The 15,420-nt window shown below is 31.5% G+C and overlaps 1 protein-coding gene across 3 annotated transcripts in view; it reads right to left on the bottom strand.

Annotated features, from left to right (window-relative positions):
- Positions 1 to 15,420, bottom strand: part of LOC130281657 (anthrax toxin receptor 1-like) — a 159,947-nt gene that overhangs the window by 44,449 nt on the left and 100,078 nt on the right. For all 3 annotated transcript variants that reach the window (XR_008846068.1, XM_056529108.1, XM_056529109.1), the window contains exon 8: positions 587 to 667. Coding sequence is in view for 2 of the 3 variants with exons in the window: in XM_056529108.1 (XP_056385083.1) it covers positions 587 to 667 (81 nt within the window). In the remaining variant the exon portion in view is untranslated. The remainder of the gene's footprint in view (positions 1 to 586; positions 668 to 15,420) is intronic.

Genomic DNA, 15,420 nt, shown 5'->3' on the forward strand with positions numbered 1-15,420 from the left:
GTATACTCACTGATGGTATATATACAGTATAAACAGTATACTCACTGATGGTATATATACAGTATAAACAGTATACTCATTGATGGTATATATACAGTATAAACAGTATACTCATTGATGGTATATATACAGTATAAACAGTATACTCACTGATGGTATATATACTGTATACTCACTGATGGTATATATACAGTATAAACAGTATACTCACTGATGGTATATATACTGTATACTCACTGATGGTATATATACAGTATAAACAGTATACTCACTGATGGTATATATACAGTATAAACAGTATACTCACTGATGGTATATATACAGTATACTCACTGATGGTATATATACAGTATACTCACTGATGGTATATATACAGTATAAACAGTATACTCACTGATGGTATATATACAGTATACTCACTGATGGTATATATACAGTATACTCACTGATGGTATATATACAGTATAAACAGTATACTCACTGATGGTATATATACAGTATAAACAGTATACTCACTGATGGTATATATACAGTATAAACAGTATACTCACTGATGGTATATATACAATATAAACAGTATACTCACTGAGTCAATAACTCCATGCAGAGCCTGGAATCCACCAGTCACCGGAAACACATGGTCCAGGCTGTCAGCGATAGTAGAAAGCTGTGGAGCAGACGGTAAGATGAATACACAGGTCCTGTCTATATTACTCAGGTATTGTATAGCAGTATTATTCAGATATTGTACAGCAGTATTATTCAGGTATTGTATAGCAGTATTATTCGGGTATTGTATAGCAGTAATATTCAGGTATTGTATAGCAGTATTATTCAGGTATTGTATAGCAGTATTATTCAGGTATTGTATAGCAGTATTATTCAGGTATTGTATAGCAGTATTATTCAGGTATTGTATAGCAGTATTATTCAGGTATTGTATAGCAGTATTATTCAGGTTTTTATATAGCAGTATTATTCAGTTATTGTATAGCAGTATTATTCAGGTATTGTATAGCAGTATTATTCAGGTTTTATATAGCAGTATTATTCAGTTATTGTATAGCAGTATTATTCAGGTATTGTATACCAGTATTATTCAGGTATTGTATAGCAGTATTATTCAGGTATTGTATAGCAGTATTATTCAGGTATTGTATAGCAGTATTATTCATGTATTGTATAGCAGTATTATTCAGGTATTGTATAGCAGTATTATTCAGGTATTGTATAGCAGTATTATTCATGTATTGTATAGCAGTATTATTCAGGTATTGTATACCAGTATTATTCAGGTATTGTATAGCAGTATTATTCAGGTATTGTATAGCAGTATTATTCAGGTATTGTATAGCAGTATTACTCATGTATTGTATAGCAGTATTATTCAGGTTTTTATATAGCAGTATTATTCAGTTATTGTATAGCAGTATTATTCATGAATTACATAGCAGTATTATTCAGGAATTACATAGCAGTAATATTCAGGTATTGTATAGCAGTTATATTCAGGTATTGTATAGCAGTATTATTCAGGTATTGTATAGCAGTATTACTCATGTATTGTATAGCAGTATTATTCAGGTTTTTATATAGCAGTATTATTCAGTTATTGTATAGCAGTATTATTCATGAATTACATAGCAGTATTATTCAGGAATTACATAGCAGTAATATTCAGGTATTGTATAGCAGTATTATTCAGGTATTGTATAGCAGTATTATTCAGGTATTGTATAGCAGTATTATTCAGGTATTATATAGCAGTATTATTCAGGCATTGTTCAGCAGTATTCAGGAAATGTATAGCAGTATTATTCAGGTTTTTATATAGCAGTATTATTCAGATATTGTACGGGAGTATTATTCAGGTATTGTATAGCAGTATTGTTCAGGTATTGTACAGCAGTATTACTCAGGTATTGTATAGCAGTATTATTGAGGTATTGTATAGCAGTATTACTCAGGTATTGTATAGTAGTATTATTGAGGTATTGTATAGCAGTATCATTCAGGTATTGTATAGTAGTATTATGCAGGTATTGTATAGCAGTATTATTCAGGTATTGTTTAGCAGTATTATTCAGGTATTGTATAGCAGTATTATTCAGGTATTGTATAGCAGTATTATTCAGGTATTGTATAGCAGTATTATTCAGATATTGTATAACAGTATTATTCAGGTATTGTAAAGTAGTATTATTTAAATATTGTATAACAGTATTATTCAGGTATTGAATAGCAGTATTACTCAGGTATTTTGTAGCAGTATTTTTCAGGTAGTGTAAACCAGTATATTTCAGATATTGCAAAGCAGTAATATTCAGGTACTGTATATTAGTATTATTTAGATATTGTATAGTAGTATTATGCAGGTATTGTATAGCACTATTATTCAGATATTGTATAGCAGTAATATTCAGATTTTGTATAGCAGTATTATTCAGGTATTGTATAGCAGTATTATTCAGGTATTGTATAGCAGTAATATTCAGGTATTGTATAGCAGTATTATTCAGATATTGTATAACAGTATTATTCAGGTATTGTATACAGTTATATTCAGATATTGTATAGCAGTATTATTCAGGTATTGTATACAGTTATATTCAGGTATTGTATAGCAGTTATATTCAGCTATTGTATAGCAGTATTATTCAGGTATTGTATAGCAGTATTATTCAGGTATTGTATAGCAGTATTATTCAGGTACTGTATAGCAGCATTATTCAGGTATTGTATAGCATTATTATTCAGATATTGTATAGCAGTATTATTCAGGTATTGTATAGCAGTATTATTCAGATATTGTATAGCAGTATTATTCAGGTATTGTATAGCAGTATTATTCAGGTATTGTATAGCAGTATTATTCAGGTATTGTATAGCAGTATTATTCAGGTATTGTATAGCAGTATTATTCCGGTATTGTATAGCAGTATTATTCAGGTACTGTATAGCAGTATTACTCTGGAACTGTATAGCAGTATTATTCAGGTATTGTATAGCAGTATTTTTCAGGTATTTTATAGCAGTATTATTCAGGTATTGTATAGCAGTATTATTCAGGTATTGTATAGCAGTATTATTCGGGTATTGTATAGCAGTATTATTCAGGTACTGTATAGCAGTATTATTCAGGTATTGTATAGCAGTATTATTCAGGTCTTGTATAGCAGTATTATTCAGGTATTGTATAGCAGTATTATTCAGGTATTGTATATCAGTATTATTCAGGTCTTGTATAGCAGTATTATTCAGGTATTGTATAGCAGTATTATTTGGGTATTGTATAGCAGTATTATTCAGGTACTGTATAGCAGTATTTTTCAGGTATTGTATAGCAGTATTATTCAGGTATTGTATAGCAGTATTATTCGGGTATTGTATAGCAGTATTATTCAGTTACTGCATAGCAGTATTATTCAGGTACTGTATAGCAGTATTATTCTGGAACTGTATAGCAGTATTATTCAGGTATTGTATAGCAGTATTATTCAGGTCTTGTATAGCAGTATTATTCAGGTATTGTATAGCAGTATTATTTGGGTATTGTATAGCAGTATTATTCAGGTACTGTATAGCAGTATTATTCAGGTACTGTATAGCAGTATTTTTCAGGTATTGTATAGCAGTATTATTCAGGTATTGTATAGCAGTATTATTCAGGTATTGTATAGCAGTATTATTCAGGTATTGTATAGCAGTATTATTCGGGTATTGTATAGCAGTATTATTCAGGTATTGTATAGCAGTATTATTCAGGTATTGTATAGCAGTATTATTCGGGTATTGTATAGCAGTATTATTCAGTTACTGCATAGCAGTATTATTCAGGTACTGTATAGCAGTATTATTCTGGAACTGTATAGCAGTATTATTCAGGTATTGTATAGCAGTATTATTCAGGTATTGTATAGCAGTATTATTCAGGCATTGTATAGCATTATTATTCATGTACTGTATAGCAGTATTATTCAGGTATTGTGTAGCAATATTATTTAGATAATATATAGCAGTAGTAGTCATGAGGGTACAGTAATAATAATTCAGTATAAGGCGGTGATCACAGGACAGTAATAATAATTCAGTATAAGGCGGTGATCACAGGACAGTAATAATAATTCAGTATAAGGCGGTGATCACAGGACAGTAATAATAATTCTGTATATGGCGGTGATCACAGGACGGTAATAATAATTCTGTATATGGCGGTGATCACAGGACGGTAATAATAATTCAGTATAAGGCGGTGATCACAGGACAGTAATAATAATTCTGTATATGGCGGTGATCACAGGATGGTAATAATAATTCAGTATATGGCGGTGATCACAGGACAGTAATAATAATTCAGTATATGGCGGTGATCACAGGACAGTAATAATAATTCAGTATATGGCGGTGATCACAGGACAATAATAATAATTCAGTATATGGCGGTGATCACAGGACGGTAATAATAATTCAGTATAAGGCGGTGATCACAGGACAGTAATAATAATTCTGTATATGGCGGTGATCACAGGATGGTAATAATAATTCAGTATATGGCGGTGATCACAGGACAGTAATAATAATTCAGTATATGGCGGTGATCACAGGACAGTAATAATAATTCAGTATATGGCGGTGATCACAGGACAATAATAATTCAGTATATGGCGGTGATCACAGGACAGTAATAATAATTCAGTATATGGTGGTGACCACAGGACAGTAATAATAATTCAGTATATGGCGGTGATCACAGGACAGTAATAATAATTCAGTATATGGCGGTGATCACAGGACAATAATAATTCAGTATACGGCGGTGATCACAGGACAATAATAATTCAGTATATGGTGGTGACCACAGGACGGTAATAATAATTCAGTATATGGCGGTGATCACAGGATGGTAATAATAATTCAGTATATGGCGGTGATCACAGGACAGTAATAATAATTCAGTATATGGTGGTGATCACAGGACGGTAATAATAATTCAGTATAAGGCGGTGATCACAGGACAGTAATAATAATTCAGTATATGGCGGTGATCACAGGGCAGTAATAATAATTCTGTATATGGCGGTGATCACAGGACGGTAATAATAATTCAGTATAAGGCGGTGATCACAGGACAGTAATAATAATTCAGTATATGGCGGTGATCACAGGGCAGTAATAATAATTCAGTATAAGGCGGTGATCACAGGACAGTAATAATAATTCAGTATATGGCGGTGAGCACAGGACGGTAATAATAATTCAGTATATGGCGGTGATCACAGGACAATAATAATTCAGTATATGGCGGTGATCACAGGGCAGCAATAATAATTCAGTATATGGCGGTGATCACAGGGCAGTAATAATAATTCAGTATATGGCGGTGAGCACAGGACAGTAATAATAATTCAGTATATGGCGGTGATCACAGGACAGTAATAATAGTTCAGTATATGGCGGTGAGCACAGGACAGTAATAATAATTCAGTATATGGCGGTGACCACAGGACAGTAATAATAATTCTGTATATGGCGGTGATCACAGGGCAGTAATAATAATTCAGTATAAGGCGGTGATCACAGGACAGTAATAATAATTCAGTATATGGCGGTGAGCACAGGACGGTAATAATAATTCAGTATATGGCGGTGATCACAGGACAATAATAATTCAGTATATGGCGGTGATCACAGGGCAGCAATAATAATTCAGTATATGGCGGTGAGCACAGGACAGTAATAATAATTCAGTATATGGCGGTGATCACAGGACAGTAATAATAGTTCAGTATATGGCGGTGAGCACAGGACGGTAATAATAATTCAGTATATGGCGGTGACCACAGGACAGTAATAATAATTCTGTATATGGTGGTGATCACAGGACAGTAATAATAATTCAGTATATGGCGGTGATCACAGGACGGTAATAATAATTCAGTATATGGCGGTGAGCACAGGACGGTAATAATAATTCAGTATATGGCGTGATCACAGGACAATAATAATAATTCAGTATATGGCGGTGATCACAGGACGGTAATAATAATTCAGTATAAGGCGGTGATCACAGGACAGTAATAATAATTCAGTTTATGGCGGTGATCACAGGACGGTAATAATAATTCAGTATATGGCGGTGATCACAGGACAGTAATAATAATTCAGTATATGGCGGTGATCACAGGACGGTAATAATAATTCAGTATATGGCGGTGATCACAGGACGGTAATAATAATTCAGTATAAGGCGGTGATCACAGGACAATAATAATTCAGTATATGGCGGTGACCACAGGACGGTAATAATAATTCAGTATATGGCGGTGACCACAGGGCAGTAATAATAATTCAGTATATGGCGGTGATCACAGTAATAATAATTCAGTATATGGCGGTGATCACAGTAATAATAATTCAGGATAAGGCGGTGACCACAGTAATAACAATTCAGTATATGGCGGTGATCACAGGAAGGTAATAATAATTCAGTATATGGCGGTGATCACAGGACAATAATAATAATTCAGTATATGGCGGTGATCACAGGACAATAATAATAATTCAGTATATGGCGGTGATCACAGGACAATAATAATAATTCAGTATATGGCGGTGAGCACAGGACGGTAATAATAATTCAGTATATGGCGGTGAGCACAGGACGGTAATAATAATTCAGTATATGGCGGTGAGCACAGGACGGTAATAATAATTCAGTATATGGCGGTGAGCACAGGACAGTAATAATAATTCAGTATATGACGGTGATCACAGGACAGTAATAATAATTCAGTATATGACGGTGATCACAGGACAGTAATAATTCAGTATATGGCGGTGATCACAGGACAATAATAATTCAGTATATGGCGGTGACCACAGGACGGTAATAATAATTCAGCATATGGCGGTGATCACAGGACAGTAATAATTCAGTATATGGCGGTGATCACAGGACAGCAATAATTCAGTATATGGCGGTGACCACAGGACAGTAATAATTCAGTATATGGCGGTGACCACAGTAATAATAATTCAGTATATGGCGGTGACCACAGGACAGTAATAATAATTCAGTATATGGCGGTGACCACAGGACAGTAATAATAATTCAGTATATGGCGGTGACCACAGTAATAATAATTCAGTATATGGCGGTGATCACAGGACAGTAATAATTCAGTATATGGCGGTGATCACAGGACGGTAATAATAATTCAGTATATGACGGTGATCACAGGACAGTAATAATTCAGTATATGACGGTGATCACAGGACAGTAATAATTCAGTATATGGCGGTGACCACAGGACAGTAATAATTCAGTATAAGGCGGTGATCACAGGACAGTAATAATTCAGTATATGGCGGTGACCACAGGACAGTAATAATTCAGTATATGGCGGTGATCACAGGACAGTAATAATTCAGTATATGGCGGTGATCACAGGACAGCAATAATTCAGTATATGGCGGTGACCACAGGACAGTAATAATTCAGTATATGGCGGTGACCACAGGACAGTAATAATTCAGTATATGGCGGTGACCACAGTAATAATAATTCAGTATATGGCGGTGACCACAGGACAGTAATAATTCAGTATATGGCGGTGACCACAGTAATAATAATCCGGCTGCTCCTCTGTATATTAGTCTCCCGTTGCGGATATCTCTTCCTGACAGTCTGGCTGTTTCCATGCTGTCGGTGTCCATGTAGATCTCGGCGCCCGCGGCGCTCCTGTCCCTCCGCTTCATATCAGGGATTCAGACTGGAGGATCTATTATATGTAACGTGGAGTGAAAACTCAACGTACAAGACGGGAAGAAATGAGCAGCAGGGAAGATGGCGCCATGTCACTGCTGGATGGGAGGAATTGTCACCACCGCTGTATGTAACCTCACTGCTGGGACATGTGATGAGACCCCAATGTTATATAGGACTATATAATATCTCACTATGTTATATCTAACACTATATTATATCTCACACTATATTATATCTCACTATGTTATATCTCACTATGTTATATCTAACACTATATTATATCTCACACTATATTATATCTCACTATGTTATATAGCACAATGTTATATGTCACACTGTTATATCTCACACTATGTTATATCTCACACTATGTTATATCTCACTATGTTATATCTCACACTATGTTATATCTCACACTATGTTATATCTCACACTATGTTATATCTCACACTATGTTATATCTCACTATGTTATATCTCACTATGTTATATCTCACTATGTTATATCTCACTATGTTATATCTCACTATGTTATACCTCACACTATGTTATATCTCACACTATGTTATATCTCACTATATTATATCTCACACTATGTTATATCTCACACTATGTTATATCTCACACTATGTTATATCTCACTATGTTATATCTCACACTATGTTATATCTCACACTATGTTATATCTCACACTATGTTATATCTCACACTATGTTATATCTCACACTATGTTATATCTCACACTATGTTATATCTCACTATGTTATAGCTCACACTATGTTATATCACACTATTCTATATCACACTATGTTATATCACACTATGTTATATCACACTATGTTATATCACACTATGTTATATCTCACACTATGTTATATCTTACTATGTTATATCTCACACTATGTTATATCTCACACTATGTTATATCTCACACTATGTTATATCTCACTATGTTATACCTCACACTATGTTATATCTCACTATATTATATCTCACACTATGTTATATCTCACACTATGTTATATCTCACACTATGTTATATCTCACACTATGTTATATCTCACACTATGTTATATCTCACTATGTTATAGCTCACACTATGTTATATCACACTATTCTATATCACACTATGTTATATCACACTATGTTATATCACACTATGTTATATCACACTATGTTATATCTCACACTATGTTATATCTTACTATGTTATATCTCACACTATGTTATATCTCACACTATGTTATATCTCACACTATGTTATATCTCACTATGTTATACCTCACACTATGTTATATCTCACTATATTATATCTCACACTATGTTATATCTCACACTATGTTATATCTCACACTATGTTATATCTCACTATGTTATATCTCACTATGTTATATCTCACACTATGTTATATCTCACTATGTTATATCTCACTCTATGTTATATCTCACACTATGTTATATCTCACTATGTTATATCTCACTATGTTATATCTCACACTATGTTATATCTCACACTATGTTATATCTCACACTATGTTATATCTCACACTATGTTATATCTCACACTATGTTATATCTCACTGTTATATCTCACACTATGTTATATCTCACACTATGTTATATCTCACTATGTTATATCTCACACTATGTTATATCTCACACTATGTTATATCTCACACTATGTTATATCTCACACTATGTTATATCTCACACTATGTTATATCTCACTGTTATATCTCACACTATGTTATATCTCACACTATGTTATATCTCACTATGTTATATCTCACACTATGTTATATCTCACACTATGTTATATCTCACACTATGTTATATCTCACTCTGTTATATCTCACTCTATGTTATATCTCACTCTATGTTATATCTCACTATGTTATATCTCACTATATTATATCACACTATGTTATATCTCACTATATTATATCACACTATGTTATATATCACACTATGTTATATCTCACACTATGTTATATCTCACACTATGTTATATCACACTATGTTATATCTCACTATGTTATACCTCACACTATGTTATATCTCACTATATTATATCTCACACTATGTTATATCTCACACTATGTTATATCTCACACTATGTTATATCTCACTATGTTATATCTCACACTATGTTATATCTCACTATATTATATCTCACACTATGTTATATCTCACACTATGTTATATCTCACACTATGTTATATCTCACACTATGTTATATCTCACTATGTTATATCTCACACTATGTTATATCTCACTATGTTATATCTCACACTATGTTATATCTCACACTATGTTATATCTCACACTATGTTATATCTCACTATGTTATATCTCACTATGTTATATCTCACTATGTTATATCTCACTATGTTATATCTCACTATGTTATATCTCACTATGTTATACCTCACACTATGTTATATCTCACACTATGTTATATCTCACACTATGTTATATCTCACACTATGTTATATCTCACACTATGTTATATCTCACACTATGTTATATCTCACTATGTTATAGCTCACACTATGTTATATCACACTATTCTATATCACACTATGTTATATCACACTATGTTATATCACACTATGTTATATCACACTATGTTATATCTCACACTATGTTATATCTTACTATGTTATATCTCACACTATGTTATATCTCACACTATGTTATATCTCACTATGTTATACCTCACACTATGTTATATCTCACTATATTATATCTCACACTATGTTATATCTCACACTATGTTATATCTCACACTATGTTATATCTCACTATGTTATATCTCACACTATGTTATATCTCACACTATGTTATATCTCACACTATGTTATATCTCACTATGTTATATCTCACTATGTTATATCTCACACTATGTTATATCTCACTATGTTATATCTCACTCTATGTTATATCTCACACTATGTTATATCTCACTATGTTATATCTCACTATGTTATATCTCACACTATGTTATATCTCACACTATGTTATATCTCACACTATGTTATATCTCACACTATGTTATATCTCACACTATGTTATATCTCACACTATGTTATATCTCACTGTTATATCTCACACTATGTTATATCTCACACTATGTTATATCTCACTATGTTATATCTCACACTATGTTATATCTCACACTATGTTATATCTCACACTATGTTATATCTCACTCTATGTTATATCTCACTCTATGTTATATCTCACTCTATGTTATATCTCACTCTATGTTATATCTCACTATGTTATATCTCACTATATTATATCACACTATGTTATATCTCACTATATTATATCACACTATGTTATATATCACACTATGTTATATCTCACACTATGTTATATCTCACACTATGTTATATCACACTATGTTATATCTTACTATGTTATATCTCACTATGTTATACCTCACACTATGTTATATCTCACTATATTATATCTCACACTATGTTATATCTCACACTATGTTATATCTCACACTATGTTATATCTCACTATGTTATATCTCACACTATGTTATATCACACTATTCTATATCACACTATGTTATATAACATAGTGAGGTATAACATATTATGATCTAACATAATGTGATATAGAATAGTGAGATATAACATAGTGTGATATAACCTAGTGAGATATAACAGAGCTATATAAAGTAGTAAGATATAACAGTGTGATTTTACAAAGAGTGACATAACTTAGTGTGATATAACATAGTGTGATATAAGAGTGAGATATAACATATTATGATATCTTACTATGTTATATCACACTATGCTATATCACACTATGCTATATCACACTATGTAACATCACACTATGCTATATCACACTATGTAACATCACACTATGTAACATCACACTATGTAACATCACACTATGTAACATCACTCTTTGTAAAATCACACTATGTTATATCTCACTATGTTATGTCACTGTTATATCACTCTTTGTTATATCACTCTTTGTTATATCACTCTTTGTTATATCACTCTTTGTTATATCACTCTTTGTTATATCACTCTATGTTATATCACTCTATGTTATATCACTCTATGTTATATCACTCTATGTTATATCACTCTATGTTATATCACTCTATGTTATATCACTCTATGTTATATCACTCTATGTTATATCACTCTATGTTATATCACTCTGTTATACACTGGTATATATCACTACCTTCATAAAGTTTACAGAAATACCATGCAATGCTTAAATTATACTCTTCCATAGTATACAAATATATTGTCATACAATACTTAAATTGTACTCTCATATAGTATACACATAATACTGCCATAAAATGATTAAATTATACTTCTTTACAGTGCATAAATAACATCCCCATACCATGCTTCAATTATACTCTTATATAATGTACAAATAATACTTCCATAGAATATGCAAATGATACTTCTATGTAGTACACAAAAATACCACCATACAATGCTTAAATTAGACTCCCATATAGTGTACAAATAATACCGCCATACAATGCCTAAGTAATGCTCCCATACAGTATACAAATAATCCCATCATAAATTCCTTAAATTATACTCCCACTTAGGTTACAAAAAATAAATAGCGCCATACAATGCTTAAATAATACTATCATACAATGCCTAAATTATACTCTCATATGATGTACAAATAATACTGCCATACAATGTCTAAATAATATTCCTGTATGGTTTAAAATGGTTTATACTATTATACAATGCTTAAATAATAATGCCATACACAGATCACATAATACCATATAGTGCCCGAATAATATGCAGTATGCAAAATACCAGAATTGTCTTCACAATGCTAAAAGTATTAAAGGCGGCACAAACTGGAGCGTGGGAGGTGCGGTGATTCATAATGTACTATATGGGGATGTATAGCAGTAGTAACAGTAGTAGTAATGACATTAGCAGTAGGAGTAATATCAATAGTAGTAATGATATTAGGAGTAGTAGTAATATTAGGAGTAGTAGTATTAATGATATTAGGAGTAGTAGTAATGATATTAGGAGTAGAAGTAATGATATTAGGAGTAGTAGTAATTACAATAGTAGTAATGATATTAGGAGTAGTAGTAATATTAGGAGGAGTAGTAATGATATTAGGAGAGTAGTAGTAATGATATTAGAAGTAGTAGTAATAACAATAGTAGTAATGATATTAGGAGTAGTAGTAATATTAGGAGTAGTAGAAGTAATGATATTAGGAGTAGTAGTAATAACAATAGTAGTAATGATATTAGGAGTAGTAGTAATAACAATATTAGTAATTATATTAGGAGTAATAACAATATTAGTAATTATATTAGGAGTAGTAGTAATAACAATAGTAGTAATGATATTAGGAGTAGTAGTAATAACAATATTAGTAATGATATTAGGAATAGTAGTAATAACAATAGTAGTAATGATATTAGGAGTAATAGTAATAACAACAGTAGTAATGCTATTAGGTAATGCTATTAGGAGTAGTAGTAGTAATAATAGTAGTAATGAAATGAGTAGTAGTAATGATATTAGGAGTAGTAGTAATGATATTAGGAGTAGTAGTAATAATAGTAGTAATGAAATTAGGAGTAGTAATAACAATATTAGTAATGACATTAGGAGTAGTAGTAATAACAAGTAGTAATTATATTAGGAGTAGTAGTAATGATATTAGGAGGAGTAGTAATAACAATAGTAGTAATGATACTAGGAGTAGTAATATTAGTAGTAGTAGTAGTAATGATATTAGGAGTAGTAGTAGTAATAACAATAGTAGTAATGATATTAGGAGTAATAGTAATAACAACAGTAGTAATGCTATTAGGTAATGCTATTAGGAGTAGTAGTAGTAATAATAGTAGTAATGAAATGAGTAGTAGTAATGATATTAGGAGTAGTAGTAATGATATTAGGAGTAGTAGGAATAATAGTAGTAATGAAATTAGGAGTAGTAATAACAATATTAGTAATGACATTAGGAGTAGTAGTAATAACAAGTAGTAATTATATTAGGAGTAGTATTAATGATATTAGGAGTAGTAGTAATGATATTAGGAGGAGTAGTAATAACAATAGTAGTAATGATACTAGGAGTAGTAATATTAGTAGTAGTAGTAGTAGTAATGATATTAGGAGTAGTAGTAATGATATTAGGAGGAGTAGTAATAACAATAGTAGTAATGATATTAGGAGGAGGAGTAGTAGTGATATTAGGAGTAGTAGTAATAACAATAGTAGTAATGATATTAGGAGTAGTAGTAGTAATAATGATGATACTAGGAGTAGTAGTAATGATATTAGGAGTAGTAGTAATAACAATAGTAGTAATGATATTAGGAGTAGTAGTGGTAATGATACTAGGAGTAGTAGTAATGACATTAGGAGGAGTAGTAATAACAATAGTAGTAATGAGATTAGGAGTAGTAGTAATATTAGTAGTAGTAGTAGTAGTAGTAGTAATGATATTAGGAGTAGTAGTAACAACAATAGTAGTAATGATACTAGGAGTAGTAGTAATGATACTAGGAGTAGTTGTAATGATATTAGGAGTAGTAGTAATGATATTAGGAGGAGTAGTAATAACAATAGTAGTAATGATACTAGGAGTAGTAATATTAGTAGTAGTAGTAGTAGTAATGATATTAGGAGTAGTAGTAGTAATAATGATGATACTAGGAGTAGTAGTAATAATAGTAGTAATGATATTAGGAGTAGTAGTGGTAATGATACTAGGAGTAGTAGTAATGACATTAGGAGTAGTAGTGATAACAATTGTAGTAATGAGATTAGGAGTAGTAGTAATGATATTATGAGTAGTAGTAATAACAATAGTGGAAATGAGATTAGGAGTAGTAGTAATGATATTATGAATAGTAGTAATAACAATAGTAGTAATGATATTAGGAGTAGTAGTAATAGTAGTAGTAGTAATATTAGTAGTAGTAGTAGTAGTAATGATATTAGGAGTAGTAGTAATAACAATAGTAGTAATGATACTAGGAGTAGTAGTAATGATACTAGGAGTAGTTGTAATGATATTAAGAGTAGTAGTAATAACAATAGTAGTAATGATATTAGGAGTAGTAGTAGTAACAATAGTAGTAATGATATTAGGGGTAGTAGTAACGACATTAGGAGTAGTAGTAATAACAATAGTAGTAATGATATTAGGAGTAGTAGTAATGATATTAGGAGTAGGAGTAATAACAATAGTAGTAATGATATTAGGAGTAGTAGTAATGATATTAGGAGTAGTAGTAATGACATTAGGAGTAGTAGTAATGATACTAGGTGTAGTAGTAATGATATTAGGAGTAGTAGTAATGACATTAGGAGTAGTAGTAATGGCATTAGGAGTAGTAGTAATGATACTAGGTGTAGTAGTAATGATATTAGGAGTAGTAGTAATGATATTAGGAGAAGTAGTAATGATACTAGGTGTAGTAGTAATGATATTAGGAGTAGTAGTAATGATATTAGGAGTAGTAGTAATGATATTAGGAGAAGTAGTAATGATACTAGGTGTAGTAGTAATGATATTAGGAGTAGTAGTAATGATATTAGGAGTAGTAGTAATGATATTAGGAGAAGTAGTAATGATACTAGGTGTA

This window comes from Hyla sarda, chromosome 7 (assembly GCF_029499605.1).
Source record: "Hyla sarda isolate aHylSar1 chromosome 7, aHylSar1.hap1, whole genome shotgun sequence".
Lineage (NCBI taxonomy): Eukaryota > Metazoa > Chordata > Amphibia > Anura > Hylidae > Hyla > Hyla sarda.